Source organism: Manis pentadactyla, chromosome 10 (genome assembly GCF_030020395.1).
Source record: "Manis pentadactyla isolate mManPen7 chromosome 10, mManPen7.hap1, whole genome shotgun sequence".
Taxonomy (NCBI): Eukaryota; Metazoa; Chordata; class Mammalia; order Pholidota; family Manidae; genus Manis; species Manis pentadactyla.
Genome location: NC_080028.1, coordinates 126,631,319 through 126,655,403, shown reverse-complemented (window position 1 = coordinate 126,655,403; position 24,085 = coordinate 126,631,319). Strand labels below are relative to the sequence as shown.

General features: G+C 42.9%; 1 protein-coding gene across 7 annotated transcripts in view; it reads left to right on the top strand.

Moving 5' to 3' along the window:
• The first annotated feature begins 846 nt into the window (after positions 1 to 846).
• Positions 847 to 24,085, top strand: part of ADCY9 (adenylate cyclase 9) — a 129,331-nt gene continuing 106,092 nt past the window's right edge. For 6 of the 7 annotated variants that reach the window (XR_008992332.1, XR_008992331.1, XR_008992330.1 and 3 more), the window contains exons 1-2: positions 847 to 1,428; positions 1,695 to 3,431. Coding sequence is in view for 2 of the 7 variants with exons in the window: in XM_036920445.2 (XP_036776340.1) it covers positions 1,739 to 3,431 (1,693 nt within the window). In the remaining 5 variants the exon portion in view is untranslated. The other variant, XM_057487701.1, reaches the window with a different exon arrangement.

The window sequence follows — 24,085 nt, the reverse complement described above, 5'->3', positions numbered from 1 at the left end:
CCCTGTAACTGACAGGAGGTAGTGTCAAGTACGGGGAGAAGGGCAGGGATTGGTCCACTGGGCAGACAACCCTTACCGGGGCCTGTGCAGGATTGCCCTGTGGATAGCAGACTCCTTTGCAAGTTTCATTTGTGGAAAGGGAAAACCGGCTGTTCCTAACTGGGGAGAGATGACCCACGGATGGGAAGGGAAACTGGGGGCTAGAGGAGGTAGTTCCCAGTGTCTCATCTTTCTAGGGCCAACCACGATTTCCTTAAGACCTGGCCGCCCGCCACGGCAAGCTGGGGCTCAGACTGTGGTGGTTGCCCAGACAAGCACACTCACGGAGGGGCTAGTGCCGCAGGGGACGCGTACTCATTGCTTATAGAGAAAGGGGCGCCACCTTTCAGGAAAATATAATAGTTGCAAACTTCCATTTATAAGAAAGGGGGACTGAGGAGGAGGGTAAACATTTTCCTCTCCTAAAACTCGCTCCCTAGCGGCTCCTTAATCAGCAGGCTCCCTTGGGTTTCCCCGAACAGGTCTCGGGGCCCCCGAGCCTTCGCAAAGGTCGCAGCCCCTGCAGCTCCCCCGCAACTCCAGCACCCCCCGAGATCCGGAGACCCCCCTAACCCCGCAGCCCAAAAGCGTCCGCAGAAGGCGGAGCCGCAGCCCCCGCCCCGCCCCCCCCGCCCCGCCGCCCCCATCAGCCCGGCGCGCGCGCCGTGAGCGTGCCTGCGGGGGCCGGCGGCGGCGTGCGCGGACCGCGCGTGCGCGCTGCGGCGGGGCGAGGGGCGGCGCGCGAGCTAGTCTGTCAGTGACAGCGGGAGGGGGAGGGGCTGGAGATGGTGGCGGCGGCGGCGGCGGCGGCTGAGGCTGCTCTTCAGGCATGAGGCAGCGGCAGCGGGGGACCCGGCGGCGGCCGCGGCCGCGGCGGCACCTCTAGCTCCGGAGGCCGCCCCAGGCGTGGGCGGGCGTCCCGGGTCGGCATCTCGCGAGCGGGCTCTGCGGCAGCGGCGCGCACGGGCCCCCGGCTGAGGGGCCGCGGGCTGAGGCGCCCGCCGCGCCCTGCGCTCGGCGGCTCCGGGCCCTGGGCACGCCCGCCCGCGGGTCGGCCGAGACCGGGAGCAGGCCCCGCTGGACGGGCTGCGACGACGGGGGCGGCCGCGGCGCCGGGCTCCGCAACCTAGCCGTCGGACGCCGGGCCTCGCCGCGCGCCCCTGGCCGCTGGCCCTTCGCCACCCGCAGGGCGGCCGAGCCCGGGGCGCGGGCGGGGGCCGAGGGGTCCGGCCGCCGGCTCTGACGCAGTGGAAGCTCCGCGGTGCGCACAGCATGAGGAGCCCGCCGCCGCCGCCGCCACCGCCGGGAGGGCTGCGTCTGCGCGGGCGGCTGGCGGCGTGAGAGGGCTCGGGACTGGACCTCCCCTCGTAGCCGCGGCGGTCGGAGCAGGCGAGTGCGCGCGCAGGGGACGCACGCGGGCTGGGGGCCGCCGCCTCGGGAACCCGGGTGCCCCGGCCGGCCCGGCGCCGAGGGCGGCCCCGAGGTGGGAGGGGAATCGCCGATCCGAGGTTTCCCACAGGTTTGGGGAGCAAAGGGCGCCCTTCCCAGTAGACGGCCGGGCCACCACCTGGGACGCTGGCAGGGCTCGTGGCCTTCGGGCGTGTGTGCCCGTGTGGGAACGAGTCCCGGTGTAACCCAGGTGGTCTCGCTGACAGGTTCCCGTGACCCGGGCCGGGGAGGGCTCCGAGCGCCCGACAACATGGCTTCCCCGCCCCACCAGCAGCTGCTGCAGCAGCACAGCCCCGAGGTGAGCTGTGACTCCAGCGGGGACAGCAACAGCGTGAGGGTCAGAATCAACCCCAAGCAGCTGTCCTCCAACAGCCACCCCAAACACTGCAAGTACAGCATCTCCTCCAGCTGCAGCAGCTCCGGGGACTCGGGGGCGCTCCCCCGGAGAGTGGGCGCAGGAGGCCGCCTGCGCAGGCAGAAGAGGCTGCCCCAGCTGTTCGAGAGAGCCTCCAGCCGCTGGTGGAACCCCAAATTCGACTCGGTGAACCTGGAGGAGGCTTGCATGGAGCGCTGCTTCCCGCAGACCCGGCGCCGCTTCCGGTATGCGCTCTTCTACATCGGCTTCGCCTGCCTTCTGTGGAGCGTCTATTTTGGGGTCCACATGAGATCCAAACTGATTGTCATGGTAACCCCTGCACTGTGCTTCCTCGTGGTGTGTGTGGGCTTTTTTCTGTTTACCTTCACCAAGCTCTATGCCCGGCACTACGCGTGGACCTCGCTGGTTCTCACCCTTCTGGTGTTCGCCCTGACCCTGGCGGCCCAGTTCCAGGTTTTGACGCCTCTCTCAGGACGCGGTGACAGCTCCAATCATACTCCCTCCGCCAAACCCACAGACACCTGCTTATCCCAAGTGGGGAGCTTTTCCATGTGCATCGAAGTGCTCTTTTTGCTCTACACCGTCATGCACTTACCTTTGTACTTGAGCTTGTTTTTGGGAGTGGCCTATTCTGTTCTTTTTGAGACCTTTGGCTATCATTTCCAAGACAAAGACCGTTTTCCTTCGCCTGGCACAGGGGCCCCTCACTGGGAGCTGCTGAGCCGAGCCCTGCTCCACGTCTGCATTCATGCCATTGGGATCCACCTGTTCATCATGTCCCAGGTGAGATCCAGGAGCACCTTCCTCAAGGTGGGACAGTCAATTATGCATGGAAAGGATCTGGAAGTGGAAAAAGCCCTGAAAGAGAGGATGATTCATTCTGTGATGCCTAGAATAATAGCTGATGACTTAATGAAGCAGGGGGATGAGGAGAGTGAGAATTCTGTCAAAAGGCATGCCACCTCCAGCCCCAAGAACAGGAAGAAAAAGTCTTCCATGCAGAAAGCGCCCATAGCATTCCGTCCATTTAAGATGCAGCAGATGGAAGAAGTCAGTATTTTATTTGCAGATATTGTGGGCTTCACCAGGATGAGTGCCAACAAGTCTGCTCATGCCCTGGTGGGTCTCCTCAACGATCTGTTTGGTCGCTTTGACCGATTGTGCGAAGAGACCAAGTGTGAGAAGATCAGCACCCTGGGGGATTGTTACTATTGTGTGGCAGGGTGTCCTGAGCCCCGGGCCGACCATGCCTACTGCTGCATCGAAATGGGCTTGGGCATGATAAGAGCCATTGAGCAGTTCTGCCAAGAGAAGAAAGAGATGGTGAACATGCGCGTGGGGGTTCACACGGGGACCGTCTTGTGTGGTATCTTGGGCATGAGGAGATTTAAATTTGATGTGTGGTCCAACGATGTGAACTTGGCCAATCTCATGGAGCAGCTGGGAGTGGCTGGCAAAGTTCACATTTCAGAGGCCACTGCAAAATACCTAGATGATCGGTACGACATGGAAGATGGGAAAGTTACTGAACGCCTTGGTCAGAGCATTGTTGCTGACCAGTTGAAAGGTATGTGTATTTATTTGCCTCGTCATCCTCCTCCCTGGTCCTGTTTGTGTTGTGTTGGGGGTAGAAAAAAAACAACCCTTTTTCCAGTGTCAGTATCTGGAGGCATATCAGTTGTCTTGGGACATCTTACCATGGGGGCATCTCAGGGCCACTTTTTCTCCAGTGAGTCAAATATCACAGATCTGTTCACTGTGACAGTGCTGACCTAGATGCGACCTTCAGAAGGAAGGAGAACTTGGAAAATGTGGACCCTGCCAGTAATTCTGAAATTCTGGGGCAGGTCTGATGGATGTAAGGGGATTTGAGCCCTTCAGCAGGCAGACCTTTGAAGCACTTTAAGAAATTGCCTTTGCATTTCATTTGGTTGCCCTTAAAGTTCCACCAAAACATTTCTCTATGTCTTTTTCCACAAATGTACGGAGTAAATCCTTTCTCGTCTCTAGGCCTCACTTTACTGGGATAAGGAAGTGGGCTCAGCCCTGCAGGACTCTTGAGAATGAGAGGGAGTTGCATAATGCCTTTGCCTAGGTCTCTTATCAAAAAATGTTTGCATTTTCAGCTCTCATTTAATGATGCCTCTTACCACGGTGTTTGTCTTACCATATGGACTGCAGCATTTTAGAACATGGGATTTCTCAAGCTACCAGGTGATTGGAAAGTGAGGAAGTGCCCCCAGATCAGTGTCTAAATGCCTTTACGCCGGCCCCTCAGATCTGTGTCTGGTCACTTGCCTCAGTCTTAAGATCCTTGCTGCTCTTCTTGGTGTTTCACTGGGCTTCTTTTCTTTGTCCTTCTTATTTTCATATAGGAGAAAAATCTTTGAGGTCTGGGAGGTGATATATAAATAAGTGGGACCAAACATAAGGGTTCTAAATAACTAACACAGCCCTCTTTTTTTTTTTTTTTACACTCCTTAATGTTTTACTGAGTCTTCCACACTGAGGGGAACATCTATTTTGGAAGTATGTAGAGTATGTAGAGAAAATAACATTGATCTTTAAAAGCCTCAGTTTGTAAAGCTGTATTGTGTTTTGTGGTGCCCACACATTGCATAATTACACAGTGAAAAGCTCCAGGAAATCAAATCCTCAGAGGGAGAAGTAACAGCTTAAATCAGAGATGGGAGAAGTTATAGTGTAAATTAGGGATAGTAAGTAGTTCAGTTTGAGGGCCTGGATAGGCTGTCAGCCTGACATAATCCTATATGCTCAGTTAGTATTTTCTTTCTTTCTTTGTGATCATAGTTTCTGGTGGTGTTTACTCATTTTATATCTATCTGGTGAGGGTGCCTTATTCTGCTCCTGATTTTTCTTCATTATATTAATTTTGTTAATAATTGAAGAATTTATAGATGTAGTAGAAAAATATTTTCACCTGATAATTCCTTTACCTAAAAAGCTTTAGATGCTACGTTGATGAGGTCAGAAACTACACTTTACAGCTCACTTGAGAGATTGTGCCTCGACTAGTGTCTTTCGCTGGAGGAGGGTAACCTGCTCTCGAGTCTGAGGTGCCAGTGGAGTGGGGTGCGGATATAATCCCTGCTTGACATTTTGGCCTCTTTAGGATCTGAGTATTGCAGGCTCTGTCCTCAGGGGTTGTGGGACAGGTTCCAGAGAACATAGCCGGGCTGTGCTACATTAAATTCAGTATGACAATGATAGCAATATTGTAAGTGGTACTTTGAACAGCATATTACTTCAATTTCAAAAATAAAAACAGATGCAATCATTAAGTATGCCTGGAAGTTGCCAAGTCTTTCACTCTTTGGCAATACCCATTTTTGTTTATTTATGGGTCATTTTATTTTCAATTTATAGATCTAGGATCTCAAAGATGCTGACCAAAATATGCCAGAATGGGTTTGTTAATTTTTTTTCCCTATGTAGTGTAAATTTGGTAAATTAACTTTTCCTTTACATTTGTGAACACTGTATATTTATAAGGAAAAGTTTTAGTACTGGCTAGGAGATAGGAAAGGTGGAAGGCTTAGCTGAATTGGTGATTTTTTTTGTATGATATTCTCTCCTTTAAGTTCCCTGAAACCATAATTTTTGCTTTATTCAGCTCATTTTGAAAACCTTTGTGGACAGGACTCCAGTAGTAGAGGATGTCTACACAACTTCCTGACCCTTTTAGAAAATGCACAGTTCAATTCTTCTGACATTGTACAAATCTGCTAAGTTGAGATGATAGCATAATTTGTAGAAGACCCTTTTCACAACCTTATATATAGCAGAATTCTTTCAGCTTGTTTTAGGGTTTGTGGAACATGTTTTCTCTATACAATGTTAGACATGAGCCTTTACCTCTAATGCCCTTTTCTGATAATGGAGTTAAAAATATCCAGTAGAGGACTCTGTATAAATGAATGTCTGTAGATTAAACTGGGGGTTCCAGAACTAGCCTGGCAGTGTGAAAGAAAGCTACTCATCTGTGATTTATTTTTGTAGAAGGGTGGACATTCAGTATTTCTGCACATTCACTCCTCAAAAATTTGTATTGTGCTCTTACGATGCACCTGGCACCATGAATGTACCGATGGAGTCGTGGCAGTTCCTGACCTTGACGGGCTCACAGTTACAAATACCATAGAGTCAGGGATGTCTTAGGGATGTGCACATACTTCAGGTGGATATTGAGATGGGGCAATGGTAGATGAAAGAACCTTGGTGCAGTGGGAGTAACAGGGGCAAAGGCCTAGGGTGTGTTTCTTGGTGGGTGGGGCAGTTATAAATGGTTCATTAGGATATGGGAGGCTGTGCCTCACACGGGAAGGAGTTTGGAATCAATCCTATAGGTGAGGGGGAGCCACTGTTAGGCTTTTAAGCAGGAGGCTTAGGTGATCTGATTTGCAATTTTAGAAAGCTTATTCTTTTCAGTTCTAGTTCAGTCAGGTGGAAGGGTATGAGACTGGAGATTAGTGAACTGTTTCAGTAAATCCCAGGCAGGGGTGATGGCAGCCTGAACCAAGGTAACAACAGCAGTGATGGAAGTGATGGGACAGACAGAGCAGCAGTAATATGCACTTGATGGGAATTAGAGCCACATTTAAACAGATGACTGGAGGAGGCAATGGGAGATGGCAATTCAAGGTTCTGGAACTGACCTGGGGATGGAGGCCTGATAGGTGAGGAGTCTTTGAGGTTTCTTTTGTGTGAATGGAGAATGCAGGATCAAGTTGCAGAATATGAATTGGCCAGGAACTCCTGGCTTGTTCATTCATTCACTCAACAAATTATTTTGTGCTGGGCACAGTTAGAGGTGCTGGGGATGCAGCAGTGAGCAAAACAGACAAAAATTCCTGCCCACATGGTGCTTTTGTTCTAATAGGGCAGTCGGGCAGTGAACAAATAAGTAGAGAGTTTGTTTTGTGCTAAGTTCTAAGGAGAAAACAGAAAGATGAGGAATATGGGTGTGTGTCTGAGTGTGAAAGTTTAGGTAGGGTGCCCAGTCACTGAGAGAGAAAATCGAAAGAATTTTCAGCATAGAGCTAGGATTTTGAAAATGATCCAAAACTGAGGGGCAATTATTGTTAAAGACGGGGAATAATAGCCTGATTTGAGCAATAGAAGAAGGGTGCTCCCACACCATTGCAATGAACCATTGGGCCCAAAAAGGTACAGCTGTTCTGTTCTGCCTTGGGGCCACAAGTAGAAAAGGTGAGGGGTATTGTCTAGAACTGTTGGTTTTTCCTATCATAGCTGGATTTTCTTAACTGCTTGGGCCTTCAGTCTGTTGCAGTCTGTTGAAGAATGGGTAGAAAATCTGACCTCACAGAGATAAACAATTGGAGAATGGAGGAGCATTTAATAGCCTTTTGGATAATTGTGGATATTTTTCTTGGCTGTGGCACCAACACCCGACAAATGGTAGTTTCTTAAAGGCTAGTTGCAATATGCAGTCTGAAATCCTAGAGTCATAAAGACAAAAAGTGAAACTTTCAGAAAATGCCCACAGGCATCTTATTTTTCCCCTCTTAAATATTAGGAAGATAAAACAAAGTTGCTCAGTCACTCCAAATCCACACCAGCGATCATGTCCTTGTAGAAGGGAATATTCTGTAGCTCTATGTTGTTAGGTGCAGAAATAAAACAAGACTTCCAGCAAGCCAAGCATTTAGGCTTATGGAACAACTGGGGGAAAGATCCACTGATGTGCATTAGGACATATCATCACTTACTGGCCACCTCAGTGACCAAGACCATCCCCATGTGTTAATAGGTGGCACTTAGAAGAGTTCCTATCTAGCCTCTGCATGGGGCCATTCCTCAAACTGATGGTGAGCTGAGGCTCTCTGTGCTTCAGTCTTTGCCAACAGCTGTCCCAAACTGAAGGTCTGGGCTTCCTGGTTCGCTACCAGCTGAGAACTAAGTACCAGTTGTGGGTGCAGTTTGTTTGCTCAGGTGTACCCCTTCTTCACCTGATTGCTTATAGCTTGTCCCACCCAGCAGGTAACCCTTGCCACTGTAGTGCTAGCCCAAGGCCGACAGCTCAGTGCCCCCTTTTAAGATAAATTTTATGCTTGCCTGCTTTTTGAGCTGGCTCTCTTGTGCATGTGGACACAGCCTCTTGGGTAGCAAGTGGCAGAATTAAGGTGGAGCAGAAAATTTGGCTTGACAACTGGGATCAGAGATGACGAAGAGCTGTGGAGCCAGTGCTCAGGCAGCCCCTCGTGGTAATTCATTCAAGCTTCGTCAGACCAAATTATATGGCTTCCAGAAAGGAGCACATAGCTGTTAATTCTGAGAGCCAGCTTTTGAGTAGAATTAGCCTTTGGCAAAGGAGGTTAAGGATATGGTTTCCTGAATTGATGGTGGCATGAAGAAGGAAGGAGGGTAATTTTTTCAGGTAGAATTACTAAGAAAGGGAAAAATGAAAAGCAAATAGATTTTAAAAATTTCAGAGTTCTCTTCTATCAGCCAGCCTGGTTCAAATAATAATTGTGTTTCTACCTACTGGTCATTTTCTCCTGATGTGCTTTTCTGTGGAATAATAATGTTGAAAAAAAACATTGAATTTTCTGTCATATGTGTGCATGTGCCAGATTTTTCCTCTTTCTGTGGGTTGTGGGTTGGTGATTTCAACATTGGTATTTCTGTTGGGATTTCCATGTTGCAGGAGTGTGAACGTTAATCTAGAGCCCAGCGGGTCTTCTCACCTGGTGGTGGGAGGAAGCTGACGACCTCATCCATGTGGCTCTTGGCATCATTTGCACTTTGCATATGAGACACCGAATGACTTTTTTTTTTTTTTAATAATTATTTTTTATTGAAGGGTAGTTGACGCCCAGTATTATATTACATTAGTTTCAAGTGTACAACACAGTGGTAGAACATTTATATACATAATTCTAGGTTCCAGCTATCACCCTACCAGGCTGTTACAATATCTTGACTATATTCCTTATGCTATACATTACATCCCGGTTACTTATTTATTTTACCATTGGAAGTCCGTCCTTTTTTTTTTTTTTTTTTGTGAGGGCATCTCTCATATTTATTGATCAAATGGTTGTTAACGACAATAAAATTCTGTATAGGGGAGTCAGTGCTCAATGCACAATCATTAATCCACCCCAAGCCTAATTTTCATCAGTCTCCAATCTTCTGAGGCATAACGAACAAGTTCTTACATGGAGAACAAATTCTTACATAATGAATAAGTTACATGGTGAACAGTACAAGGGCAGTCATCACAGAAACTTTCGGTTTTGCTCATGCATTATGAACTCTAAACAGTCAGTTCAAATATGAATACTCATTTGGTTTTTATACTTGATTTATATGTGGATACCACATTTCTCTCCTTATTATTATTATTTTTAATAAAATGCTGAAGTGGTAGGTAGATACAAGATAAAGGTAGAAAACATAGTTTAGTGTTGTAAGAGAGCAAATGTAGATGATCAGGTGTGTGCCTGTAGACTATGTGTTAATCCAAGCTAGACCAGGGCAATAAAACATCCACATATGCAGAAGATTTCTCTCAGAACGGGGGGGTGAGGTTCTAAGCCTCACCTCTGTTGATCCCCAATTTCTCACCTGATGGCCCCCCTGCGACTGTGCCTGTCTTAGGTTGTTCCTCCCTTGAGGAATCTTACCCGTCTCTGGCTAACCAGTCATCTTCCGGGGCCATACAGGGAAATGTGAAGTTGGTAAGTGAGAGGGAAGCCTTATTGTTTGAAAAGGTTAGCTTTTTACTTCTTTGCATATTTATGCCCTGTGGCTTCTCGAATGACTTTTTATTCCCAACAGGAACTAGCATCCTTGGAGGGAATTTTATAGAGAGGTGAGAGTTTTTGAAACAGGAAGGGCACTGCTGTTGGAGGTCTAGTCTGGCCAGACTAAGATGTTAATGCAGGACTTAGGTGAAGTAACTGAGTGTATTACTGTGGCACATAAATTTTGTCATTTTAACCATTTTTAAGTGTCAGCTGGATTTCTGAACTGTTTGGGCCTTCAATCTGTTGTAGCATGTTGGCAAATGAATAGAAAATGTGGCTTTATAGAGAAAGAGTTGGAGAATGGAAGAACATTTAATAACCTTTTAAAATAATTACAGATATTTTTCTTTGATGTTGCACCAACACCCAACAAATGGTAGTTTCTTAAGGGTTAGTTGCAATATGGAATCTGAAATCTTAACTTTTTTGGTATACAGTTATTAAAACCCCATTGGGTTTTTGAGTAAATCTTTTTATCTACATGTGATTTTGTAATATCCTGCATTGGTCATTTGGAAAATACTGGTTTCTTGAGTTATGCACATCTTCCAGATGTTGACAGAAGCAAAGTGTTTGAATACTGGGAAGATGTAACCTCACTGTAGCAGATACAAGTTTTCCACATTCTAGTGTTTACTTGAAAGTTTGAATTTTATCATTGGCCACAAAACTGTCAGTTGTTTTCCTTCAAGTGACAGACTCATTTCGTTCATTTTTCAGGAACTGTCTGCCAAATATACTAGTCTCAATGATCACAGTTTGTCTGTAGGTCAAGTATAAATGATGTCACTTCCACAAAAGCAGCAAGGTCTGCTCGCAACCCAAACGGTTCCACAGGTGCTTTTCTTGTCAACCCTTGTCGGTCAGTATGCGTTCACCAATTCATCACACAGAATATTAAAAAGACATTCACTCAAAATTGAGATTTAACACAATTTTTCACTTCTATTGCTTCATCAAAGGATGTGCTTAGGTGAAATGGGCTGTTGTTTCCCTTTTGCAAGAGGGTGGTGAAGAAAACTGTGATGGCTGGCGCACCACCTTGATTTGTAGCAGCTATTCCCATGATTGCATGTGCACCACTCATGGCAGTGCCAATGCTGAAAATGGCAAACTGTGTCTTAGTGTTATTAGGAAAATAGTTCTGAGCTCACAGATTCCCTGCAAAGATCTCAGGGACCCGTAAGGGTCTGTGGCCTGCACTTTGAGACGTCCTTTGCGACGCTGCTAGATAGGAAGATGGAGAGTTTTATGCATTCCAACCAAACGCACATTCTCATGTGTATGTAACAACTCAGACTGGCATTATGATAGACATGTCACATTCGTTGTGGAAGTAGCAAGTGACTTGAGTTCACACATTTATTTATTTATTATTTTTTTAATTTTTAAATTTTGGTATCATTAATCTACAGTTACATGAGGAATATTATGTTGACTAGACTCCCCCATCACCAAGTCCTCCTCACCTATCCCATTACAGTCACTGTCCATCTGCGTAGTAAGATGCTGTAGAATCACTACTTGTCTTCTCTGTGTTGTACAGCCCTCCCTGTGCCCCCCCATGTCTGCTAATAATAATGCCCCCCCCTTTTTCCCCCTTATCCCTCCCTTCCCTCTCATCCTCCCCAGCACACATTTTTTCTCAAAATTATTGTGATTCTGCCAAATCTTCGTTGCTGGGTTTTAGGGTTCATCAACTTTGTTTAAAAATTTTTTTTTTCAGGGCTCACTTTTTGGCAGTGTAATTTAGTGGTTGGGTGTGTGGAGTTGTTTTCTGATACATTCCATTCAATTTTCAGTTCTTCCATTTCTGAACTGTGGAACTTTGAGCAAGTTTTGTGGAACTTTCTAGTTTCTAGGAATAACAGTACCTCTGTCAGGGGTTGTTGGGAGAATCAAATGAGGTGATAATACAAGTAGGGCACTTAATAACATAGTAACTTCATCACAACTGTTCAATAAATAATGACCAACTCTCCTGTCTGGGTGGGTCACGTTCTGTGCTAGATTCAATGGTGCTTCTTGTTTTCCATACTCTATTTGGTGTACGTCTTGTATAATCTGGTACTGAAACCCAGAACACACCACACACAATGGTTGTCAGTTTCTTAAATTAAAAAGGGCAAGTGTCCAAAATACAAGACACAGACTTGCCCTGGTTAAACTGTAGCTGCCAAGTTTGGCAGCTTCTTTACTAAAATACCTCAGGGAGTTCAGGCAGTATTGTTCCTGGGCTGCTTTTGGTCCCCAGAGCTTAGAGGTACTTAAGATGATGTGGCCCTTGATACTTAAGGAATTATGGAAAATCTTCAGCTCTGTGACTCTGGAGATAATGGTTCACATTTGAATTAAAACACTAATTCAGTCTAGTGTATTCTATTGTAAACTTGTATACTTATTCAATAAATATCAAATGATTTTTGCTGTTTGTGAGGCCTGGACCAGGGTCTGGAGATAGAGCCCTCTTGGAGCATACAGCCTAGCAGGGGAAATAGGCCTTAATCAAATAATCACCCAAACAAATATGCCCTAAACTTACTTATTGGATTAGAAGTAGGGCTGGGAGGTAGGGACACTTATCTCCATTTTCTAGGTGAGGGAACTGAAGAACAGAGAGGTTAAGTAGCTTGAGATGGTCACACAGCTAGAAAGAGCTGCTAAACGGTGGCACCAGGATTTAGACCCAAAGACCATATAAGAAAGCACTAGAACCCAATTCATAGAATTGTTGTGAGGATTAAGGGAGAAAATAATGTTAAGTACTTGGAAAAGTACATGACACATACAACTCTCCATAGAGATTAGATTCATTAGCTAGTGTTACTGAATGTGGGGACAGTTTTCTTAGCAGCCGCAACAGCAGAAAAACAACTAGCCCTTTGTTTAGCTCATTCCAGTTCACAGTGTTTTCATGTACACCATTATTTCAACCAGTGTGAAATATTAGGATCATGGGAACTGTGTATGTTTAGAAGTTTATCTTTTATTTGCTTGGTTCTTTCCTGTTAGGTACCAGTTTTCAGGTTGAGTTGGTTTCTTAACATCCTCCAAAGGTGAGCACTGATTTTTTTCAAGAATGAATATTAGCTCTTGGATTTTAGCTTTTTGATATATTTCACTCTGTTACAGGCATTACTGTTTTTTTAAAAAATTTTTTATTAAGGTATTGTTGATATACACTCTTATGAAGGTTTCACACGAAAAAACAATGTGGTTACTACATTCACCCATATTATCAAGTCCCCACCCGTACCACAGTGCAGTCACTGTCCATCAGTGCAGCAAGACAGGCATTACTGTTTTTGATGCTCAGATTGTCACATCTTGGGACCATGTAAGCCCCTTCAACTTGGCCTCTGAGTCCTCTTCATATAACTCAGTAGTCAATGAGAGCTTTCTTACTCATTTATTAACATTTTTAAGGAGTAGAGAAGATTATAGGTATTGAAATCTCATTATTCTGTTTGTCTGATAGGTTTATTCAGAGAGACTGAGCCAGTTTACCCTCTCCTTTTTTGAAACGAAAACTATAGTATGTGCATGTTTACATGAAGAAATAGCACTGCAGCAGAAATGGTTTGTGCTTCTTCAAGCTCTTTGGAAGCTTTAATTTGAATTCTTTCAATTGACAGTTACAGAGCAATGCAGCATTTCTCTCTGTGTATCTTCCCACTAATGCCTGCTGAGGAACAGGTGTTTATGAAAGTTGGTAAAGAGTGATAAAGAACAATAAAATAAAAGAAATCCAAAACTAAAATGCAGATGACCTGTTTGCACACTGAAGCATGCATGCCCCCAGCCCAGCAAGCCCCATCCCCCAGGACAGCTGTGGGAGGTTCAAGAAGGTCCAACTCCAGGTGTTCCCTTCATAGGAACATTGTTCTGAATAGCATTTCCTGGAATGACTGCCCTGCCACTCTTCTGTCCATCTTGTATAATGTGTATTTATTTGATGCATTTTGTTTATGATCTGCCTCCACCCCACTAGAATGTGTCCTGAGAGCAAGAATTTTTGCATGTTTTATGTACTGCTGTATTCTGTATTCCTGGCCTGGGAACATAGCCAGCCATATAGTAGAGGCTGAGTAATACTTGTTGAGTGAATGAATGAATGAAAGAATGAGTATTCCTACTTGTGCTTTACATGCGGGCATTCTGTTGTGTGCAAAACCGCACCTCAGACATTTACAGAGAACAGATCAGGAGGTAGAGAAAAGGCAACAACTGGTTTTCTAGGAATGGTTAAGTAATTTATTAAGCGTAGGCAATAGAAAGGGCTTTGAAAGGACCCAGAAAGGCAGAGGGAGCCGCAAATGCACAGGGCCTGGGAATGGGAAATGGTCTGTGGACAGCCTCAGGACCCAGGGCTCCAAGGCCCAGCTGGTAAGGCTGCTGGGTAGGGCAGCCAGGCTGAAGGGCAGGAACTCAGATGACTGAAAACCAAGTGTTTATTTAGGGCCCAAGAAATGAGGGGTTGAATAGCTTAGTTTAGGCAATCATTTTTAAGCTTTTTAAAATGGAGATTTCAAAAAGTGTATTTGTCTTTAATAATACTGTAGTTCCTCATAATTCTTATTTGATTATCACCTATACACATGAAAAACCAGCATACCCTTTTTTTGGCAAAGCTCCAGGATAGTCTTTGTGCATAATTTCCAGGATTTTTATGTAATGCTATTAAATTCTGTTTTTTCTAATTTTTCTTTTCCTTCCAAAGAAAAATGTGCTACTAAAAGAGCTTTTGAATAATTTATATTCATGCTCGAATTGTTTGGGAAATATTAATTTTGGTTTTTTAACCATCTAGTTTGTTGAGAGGAAGAAAACCCACATGCGTGTGATTTATTTTCTTGTGTATGGATATTAAAATACAATAAACTATTAAGGCTTTGACATTTTAAGTAAAAGGGTCTATTGTACATTGGTTTAGTTTTCCCCTGTTAAGTGTTAATATTCAAAGTGTGGATTACATTGCATTCCATAACTTCATAAACAAGTTTTCTTCTCCATGAGAAAAATGCTTCTTGTGGTCATTATTGTTAATTTTTGTTTTGTGAACAAGCTCTCTAAAATCTGGTGGGGGCGAGGGTGAGGATGTTTCTGGAAGGAAAGTCCTTTCATATAATTATTTGTAAAAATGAATTTGCTCAGTAGATTATCTTTCCTTCTTAAGATGTTTTCTCTACTAACTAAACACTTTTGGGAAAACAGTTTAATCTCTCTGGTTCTCAGTTCCCTTGTATTGGTAAAATATAAAGTTTGAACTAGATGTACTTTAAATTCCCCACATTCTCTAAGAACAGTCATGCTTCTCATATGATTGGGAAATAGTATGGATTCTTAATAAGAAGAAGTGGTTTCTTCTTTGTTCGTTTGTTTAAACTATGAACCCTGATTTAGACAAATTTAGTGTATGGGAACTCAGATATACAGAACCACTAAATTGCAGGGCATGTGTGAGAATCTTCACTTTCTAAAGGATTCTTTACTTCCTTTAAATATAATTAAATAAGATCAGTTATAGAAGATAATTTACATGTGTTTTTTTTTGGATCACATTTGTTATATAAAGCAGTGTATCATTAGAGGAACCCTATTTGATTTTAAAGTTTGAAAAATACTTCTGAAATGGCTTGGAAAAAATGTGAAGTAATTACATTTTTTAGAAAGTGTGCTTTAATTCCTGTTTGAACATTGTTTTAGAGACAGATTGGAAATTTAGTTGCCAATAAAATTAATTTCACTGTGTTGGCAAGTTTTTTTCCTCTAGTAGAACATTGCAAATATTGGATTAACAATGTTCTTACTGATTATTCCATTAATAAAAGACTAAAAGACTCACTTGCTCCTGATGGTGCATTCCTGGATCTGCCAACTGTGTTTTTAGTGTGTCATGGTTCTATATATTTACTATGTGCCTGTGTGACTCTAGTAGTCCAAAACTTAATGTACCCAGGAAGTGTCTATGTAGATTAAATCCCATAATTAGAAATTAGAGGTCGCCAGCGATAAAAAGAAACCCTTGGATTTAATTATAAAGGATTTATAAAAGATTTTGAATAGTTTTCTTATCCTTATGAACAGCAGAGCAGCTTAGGGAAAGTAATATAACATTTACTGCAATTTGCATGGCTGGTGAAACAAAGTAGAAAAAGAAAAACATTCTACTGTGTTCTGAAAGGCAGTGTTGTCCCTGGGTACATAGGTCATCCAACCTGAGAGAATTTCGCCTCAGCAAAGACCCAACTTGTGAAACTGTAGCTTCCCTTAGAGAAAGTGTTATTCACAGCCCTTTGGAGTCATGTTTTCTATAGACTGAAGTGACTGACTCAGTGTGTAAGTAACTGCAGAAGGTTAAAAACTTCTAGAACTCCTGTGCAAACAAATTTCAAAGGACTTTTCTTATCTCTAACACACATTTCACAGTGACTTTCTCAGCTGGAATAACTGACTGTGTGTTCTTTCTGGCTCCTGAAAGAACTTTTGATTATGAACCATTTCAGAGCTGATGACTCTAAGATACAACTTTGACTCTTTGCCATTTGAAGTTCACAAGGAAATGTTTGCTTTCATAGCTGTAGTCATGATGTTGCTTTATTTAGTGGCTATTGAATTTCCAATTCCATATACTCCCCTGGTGGTGTTCCAGTTTGCACTAAGGTTTCTGTTTCTTGCAACAGCATTGTTCATGGTATGTGGAACTTCCCTGAACAAGGAATATAAACAAGGTTCTTAAAAGTGGATGATTTTAAGCTTTTCTTTTCTTTTTTTTATTAACAGCTTTTGTGAGATATAATTCATACACCATATAATTCACTCATTTAAAGTATGTAATTCACTGATTTTAGTATATTCACAGATATGTGCAACTATCAGCACAATCACTTTTAGAACATTTTTATCACCCTAAAAAGAAAGGTTACACTCATTAGCCTTGTTCCCCATTTTCCCTTTTCCCCAGCAGCCACTAATATACTTTCTGTCTCTATGTATTTGCCTATTCTGGACATTTCATATGAATGGAATCATACAATATGCAGTCTTTTGCGTCTGGCTTTTTTCAGTTAGCATATCGCTTTCACGGCCCATCCACGTTTTAGCTCATGTCAGTACTCATCCCTTTTTATGGCCACATGATATTCCATTGTGTGTGGACCCCATTTGATTTATCTATTCATCAGTTAATGGAAAAGCTATTCTTTTTTGAAATCAGCAACTGAACTGATTATTTGAAAATAAGTTGGAATGATAAAAAATCTTTTGTTACTTAATAACATACTTTGATTAAAATTTAGCTATTTCATTTTCACTAGTGTTTAGAAATTTTCCTGAGAGTTGTGATTAAATGAGATTTAATACTGAATTATAATTTAATGTAAATGTTTCACATAATCAAGTTTAGTTTTTTTAAAACAGCTATCCTCTTTTTTAACCTTGATCCAGGCTGATGAGATATTAAATTCTCAGATCCTTTCTCTTTCTTCTATCCAGTTCCCTCATAGATAGCTTTAGGGGTAGCATATGACTGAATATAAAACCAGCCTCATTTGGTATGTTGTTAGATATAAATACCAATTATAGTAAGTCTTTCTGGATAGTCAAGTTTTCTGAATAGCTAAGGATTTTCCCTTTCAGTCAATCGGATATTTTCCTGTTCTAACCAGATTAAACATTTGGTTTTACAGTTCTGAGGTGGATAAAATACTTTTGTACCTTCATAAAAATGAACTATGTCAAATAAAATTTCCTTGATGACTCAGTTATTTTTATTACCTGTTACTTGCTCTTACTAATATAGCAATTTCCCTATATAAATGGGAATTTTTGCTTTAAATAAACCAGGATTGCTGTTTATCCAGGTCTTGTGTTTTAAATAATTTTTTTGTTGTGCTCTTGCTATCAGCTCATGTGGTCATTAGTGTGCTTCCTGTAACAGCTTTGCTCCTGGTTTTCTCCTTATCCCATAAAAAACCCAAGTGATCAAGCTCATCAACCTTGCAGATATAATTTGATTAAAAGGACTAAGAATTCAGTCCTAGTGTAATTTTTTGGTTGTCAGCTATATTCTGAATAAGTCGCTAGGTACTGAGTTCAGATGAGTAATATGTTATTACAGTTATATTAAGTATATTTTTAAAAGGGAGGAGAAAGGGAAATTTGAATCAAATTTGCATCTTAGTGAACAAAGCATGTTTTCCACAAGACCAAAGTAGATTTCTTTGAGTATGTAGAAATAGAAAATGGAAACTGTAGATTAGATTCTATAACTAATGATGATTTAACAGTTAACCCTGTAACTAGTTAAAAAGCTAAAATGTGAATGTTAAATTAGGGAAGTATTGATTGTCGTTGAAATTTCTTTGCAGACTTCCCCAAGGAACATCTGGTAAAACTAACAGTATAGAAACTGTGTTCTAATACTCTGTGGTTTAAGCTGAAGGTGTGCGTGGATTTTCATTCCCCAAGTTTAGTAGTTTGGCATCTGTAGTGTTAGTTTGTTGTTGCTTGTTGTTTGTTTTAGGAAGGTTTGTTCTTCCTGAAGGGCCTGGCTAGGTGCCAGACTGACTAGTGCATGCCTGGGTGGTTCATGTTACATGATCTGTGCTCTGCCCCTCATGCTGCAGGATACATTGGTATGTCTGCCAAGTCTAAGGTATCTACTGCTTTCCAGTTTAGTAGGGCTGTTCTCTCATTAGATTACAAATGAAATAGATTCACTTCTTGGGAGTATGGGTTGTCAAAGTCTTAATTTTAAATGTAATTAATATGTAGTTACTTAGTAAATAGCAGTGTGACTGTTGGTTTTCTGTTGGGGAAAGTTGCCTAACCTAAAGGGTTTTGGTTAGGATTAAATGAGATAATGCACCTAACAGCACCTGGCATATGGTAGGCATTTAACAAATGCTGGTTTTCCAATCTGTTCCCTTTCCCTAAAACCTGTTTCTTTTGTTTTTGTTTTTAACAGGGGAAAAAAAACAAAGTTTAATTGCATATGTATAGAGAAGCCATAGACATGGTTCCCCTCTAAAACCAGTTTTCATCAGCACTGAGACCCATGGAATGGGTGATAATCTATGAGCAGCTATGAGGAAGTAGGGCCCAGTGGGAGCATGAGCTCTGTGATGCTGAAACCTCATGCGTGGCATGTGCTAGCAGCAGGGAGCTCGGTGGGCCCACTGTGACTCAAGGAAGGAGTCAGATGCAGGCATCCCTAACATCCAGACCAAGCTCGCATTTTCATCTTTGGTCCTCACCTGCCCTTTGAGCGTGCTTCCTCCAGCCCTGATCTCAGCCTCCCCAAGGCCATGAGCATGAAGCACAGTGTGCTTGCAGCAAGGGAGACCGTAAGAAATAGGTAAACAAGAAGCTGGACACAGCTTCCCACAGTGATGGGCCGGGCAGAAGAGTAAAGCAGGGTGAATACATAGACACTGATTTTGTGATTTTATATCTGATGGACAAGAGGGCCACTGATCTCTCGAATTGATGTTAATATTACAACTGATTCAAGACCATGAGTGCAACACTTGAATTCCCTCTTGCCCCCTTCATGGATAAAGAAAATATATTTTCACTTTGTCAAGTGCTCAGTTCACACTTCTCTACAGGGAATCACTGAGCTCTCTTCCAGTGCCTGGGCTCAGGGTTGACATTTCTTTGTAAGATTGTCATGAAAAATCCTTGGGCAGGGACTTTATCTAAGTCTAACTTGCCCGAACTCTAAACTGCAGGCCTGGTGGAGCTCTCCTGATCGCTTTCATAAACATTCTCTGACACTGGCCCACTGATGTCAGGCTTCTTGTGCCATATCTAGAACTTGCTGAGGGCTCATAGTATGCCACTTTCCTCCCTGGCCATCATCCTACAGTTTTCTGATGCAGTATTCACTTTTTAAAAACTGACGTGAAAATCACTAACATAAAATTAACCATTTTTAAAGTTAGCAATTTGGCGGCCTTTAGTACATTCTCAGTGTTGAGCAACCATCACCTCTAATTCCAAAACATTTCCTCACCCCAAAAGAAAGCCCCATGTTTGTTAAGCAGTCGCTCTTCATCCTTTCCTGCCCCCTTCGCCTGACCCTACTGATCTACTCTCTTTCCCTCGCATTTGCCTGTGCTGGATATTTCATGTGAAATCACAAAATACGTGATGTTTCATGTCTGGCTTTCACCAAGCGTGTTTTTAAGGTTCATTCATGTTGTAGTATCTATTGGTACTTCATTCCTTTTTATAGCTATGTCATAGTCTGCTATATGGATAGGCCACATTTTGTTATCCCTTCATCTGTTGTGAACCTTCATGTGTAAGGGGTTTTTTTTTTTGAGGATGTGGTTTCAGCTCTTTTGGATATATGCCTGTGAGTGGAATTGCTGGGTCATATGGTATCTTTAGGTTTATCTTTTTTGATAAACCTCTGCCACTTTTTAAAAAAGAGAAACTTACAAGAAGGAGCCTGTAAAAAGTCACATCTGGCAGTCAGATGTTTCAGGAAACATCTTCCTAGTAGAATGTCAGTCTGGTAATAGGTGATGCTGTGACTTACATATTGGGATTGAAATAATGACTTTGTTTACTGTAGATTGGAATGGTGTTGTGAGTAGGATAAAGTTATAATGTAGATATAGCATGTTTAGAGACCTTTTCTTTTTGATAAACATATGGTTTTGGCTGTCCCCTTCAGGCTGGCATAGGATTTGGCAACTTTGGAATTGTGTGTTAGATAAACAATCGGTATCTAAGGCAAGCTTTAAAAAAAGTACTGTTTAAATATTGACCAAAAAAAAAAAAGCCTAGAACAGCTCTAGGAACTTTCTTGTTCAAATGAATTCAAACTGTCTAAATCCATTTTGGTAAAATTAGGCTTCCCTTCTGGTTTCCACGGGGTCGAATGAGCGCATGGGCCTCTCGTGCACGTCTGGGACATACTCTGCTTGTCAGCTGTCCTTAGAGCGCAGGGATGTGGGATACGGTTCGCAGCCAGCAGTGTTCCCACAATGCGTCCTTAATATAGAACATTTTTTTTAAAAAACATAGGCTACTGAAAGAGCTCAACTATGAACTTGGTTCATAGTTCATTTCTATTTGTTTTTATGTAGTTAAAACAAGAAGAGAATGTAAACTTGTCAGTGTTACCAAGTGTCAGTACTGTTCAGGGTAGAAGAGGAGAAAACTGAGTTTCTAATCAGAAAAGCACTATTTTTCCTTCGGGGCAAAGGAAGAGGTGAGGTGCCTCTGTGGCTAGCTGGGCGAGGCTGGGGGTGAGCCAGGCCCACCTGCCGTTTGATGAGGTGGGGTGGGTGGGAAATGTGCATGGGTGCCTAGGGGCATGCTGCATGCCCCTGAGCCCCTCTCCTGGGAGGGCTTTTGCCCCCAGTTGACTTTATTGGTCCACCTGAAAAACTACCCTCATGGGGCAGCTTGGAAGGCCCCTTAGGGCAGCTGGATTATGATTGCCACAGTGGGTGGCCCCCAAAACTGTTTGACAGCCCTGAAACCCACGAAGTCCCAGCAGGTGTGTTAGGTTGTCCACACCTGTAGGTAGGTAGGTAGGTAAAGCTACTTCGGTTCAGTGGAGGTAGCTTCTCCAGGAGGCAAAAGCACACAGTGTATGTCAGGATCCCGTCGGCGGTGAAAGCGTCCTGTCACTCTGCTGCCAGGCTTCATTTCATTCTCTTCTAAGCTATCTTTGCTCACATCCATTTCTGAAAAGTTTTTGAGTACCTACTAGAGATTGAGGACATGAGGATGAGTAAATTGCAGTCTGTGACTCACAGTGTCCCGGACCACCCCCATCACGTTGGTGGCGGGGTGCCGTGGAGCACCCACCGGCTGTGGGCAAGAGCCTGGCAGCGCCTCAGGAGGTAACACAGAGGTCCCAGGGGGCCCAGCACTTATGCTCCTAGGCATACACCCAAAAGAATGGAAACCATGTCCACACAAAAACTTGTACACTTAGGTTCATAGCAGCATTATTTGTGATAGCCAAAAAGTAGAAGCAATTCAAATGCTCTTCACTGAGGAATGGATAAACAAGATGTGGCATATCCACATAGTGGATTTTATTCAGCCATAAAAAAGAATGAAACTCTGACACATGTTATGGTATGGATGGGCCTTGAACACTTAAGCTAAGTAAAAAAAGCCAGACTCAAAAGGCCATGTGTTAAGCGATTCCATTTCAAGTGTCCAGAACAGGTAAATCTATAGAGATGGAAAGCAGATTAGTGATTGTCAGGGGCTGGGGCAATTCAGGGAAATGGGGAGTGAGTGCTGATGGGTGTGGGGTTTCCTTCTGAGGCACTGAACGTGTTCTGAAATTGGTCATGGTGATGGTTCACAACTCTGTGAATATACTCAAAATCACTGAATTCTATATTGCAAATGGCTTCTGCTATTGAGGAAGGTGGGGGGGGGCATGGGTATGAAGAAAGAAGATGACTTTTAGGGATGCAGAGCATTAAGGCTGTGACTGGTAAAAAAAGCAGTTTGTAACCATGAAAATGGAGGTGCTTGTTCTCAGGAGAAACTTGTGCATTTGGACCAACCTTTGCATTTCTCTTCTCTGGTTCTCCCGGGTAGTCCCAGTCCCTTACACCTTGCATAGCTGTTCTTTCCACCTGGAAGCCATGCCTCCACCCGTGGAGTTTGCTCAAAGAGCAGTGCCTCCCTGCAGCCCTCCCCTTCTCAGACTCCAGAGTGGAATGACTGGGGCCTTCCCCCTGCCCTCTGGCTCCCTCCATTAGCTCTTACCACTTGCTTCTGCAGACCCAACTTCTCTCCTATCCCACAAGACCCGGGTCTTGCCACAGGTGCTCTGATGTTCACTGTGTGGGTGTGAGTGACTGAAAGGAAGACTTTTATACTTGATGTGGTGGAAGGTAAAGCACTCCTGAAGGTGTTCGAGTGGCACTATGACTCTCACAATGAATGTGGTTTTAACGTGTTTAAAAGGCTTATTCCTTAATAGTCACCTGTTAAGACTTAGATTTCACCTCTGTGCCTTTTAAAAAAACAAACATATTTCTTAAACTTTCATCTGGGGCTCTGAAAACTACTGGTTGTCCTGCAGAAATGATGAAGTGTCTAAAGCAAAAAAGCCAGCTCTTCTGGAGTTGGGGAGCACCCCTGATATAAGGATGGCAATAGGAGGAGGTAGAGATGGCATCATGGTCTGGTGTGAGCTGTTTACAATATTTTCTTTGAAGTTAGGTGAATAGAGTTCTCAAATACTCTGTAATTGTTGGTCCTAATTTGTATTCCATGAGAGAAAATAGGTTAAGTGCCAGTGGTTCCTGGAATATAAACATGCAGTGAAAGTATTTTCTCTTCTGAAGTCTCCTGTCCCTGCCCCAGGCTGTTCTGCCGCCATACATTAGCATGCCTGTCTGCCTTTTCCATAAAGCTCAGGCCTATAAATATTTCTCAGTTTAAAAATAATGTTTTCCCTACCATGAGTCAAGGTTCAGTTCTCATCTCTCTAATTTTAGATCCTTGTTTTTATGAACTTGAAAATGTTTTCTTTAACCAGAAAATAGAAAAAAGCACACACAGGATGAAGGAAACTTCTTGTTACATTTCCTTGTAGTACAGGCATTTCCAAGGGAGACTTTCTCCTTTGCTAAGACAGTTTAGAGGGACACAAGGAGGGCAGAATGCTACAGTGGTTCTGGGAAGTGCATATTTTTTTTATTGCCTCTATTCAACTCATTTTATATGAAAAAATGATGAAAAGGTAAAAACAAATAATTATGTAAAGCCTGTTACCTTAATTGGCCTCTTTTTATAAGACTAACTTCTTCGATATTCTTAGGAACACAGTAATTTTTCTTGGTTAAAATCGATGTCAACCAATTTGTGTTTTGATTTTTTACTCGATTTTATGTAGATTTTCTACATAATATGACTCATATTTTTATCTGTAAGGAGAACATAATATTTCTTGGAATGAATGACTGTAGTTTGTTTAACCATTTCCTGTCTGAGCTTTTATATTGTTTCAAGTTTTTTTTTACCCTTGTAAAGAATGTGTGACTTTTGAAACCTCACATTTAGATAACAAAGGTGGATGGACACCTTATTTAATTCATTTTTTATTAGAAAAGTAAAATATGTTTGTACTCTTTCAGAAAAGACAAATGAGCAAAAAGAAGGTAAAAATGCTTACCACTCACCATGTAAGAACTTATTCACTATGTAAGAACTTGTTCACCATGTAAAAATGCTTACCACCCAAAGAGCCATTGTGAATGTTTGGGTATTAGGCTTTCAGACTTTTTCAATGCAGATACACATAGCAATAACTATCTTTTAACAAAATGGTATCATAGTAAACATATTGTGTTACAGCTTCCTTTTTCACCTGGTAGATCATGAACATCTTTATACTGTTCCTCTTTGTATACATCTGTATCACCATTTTAAG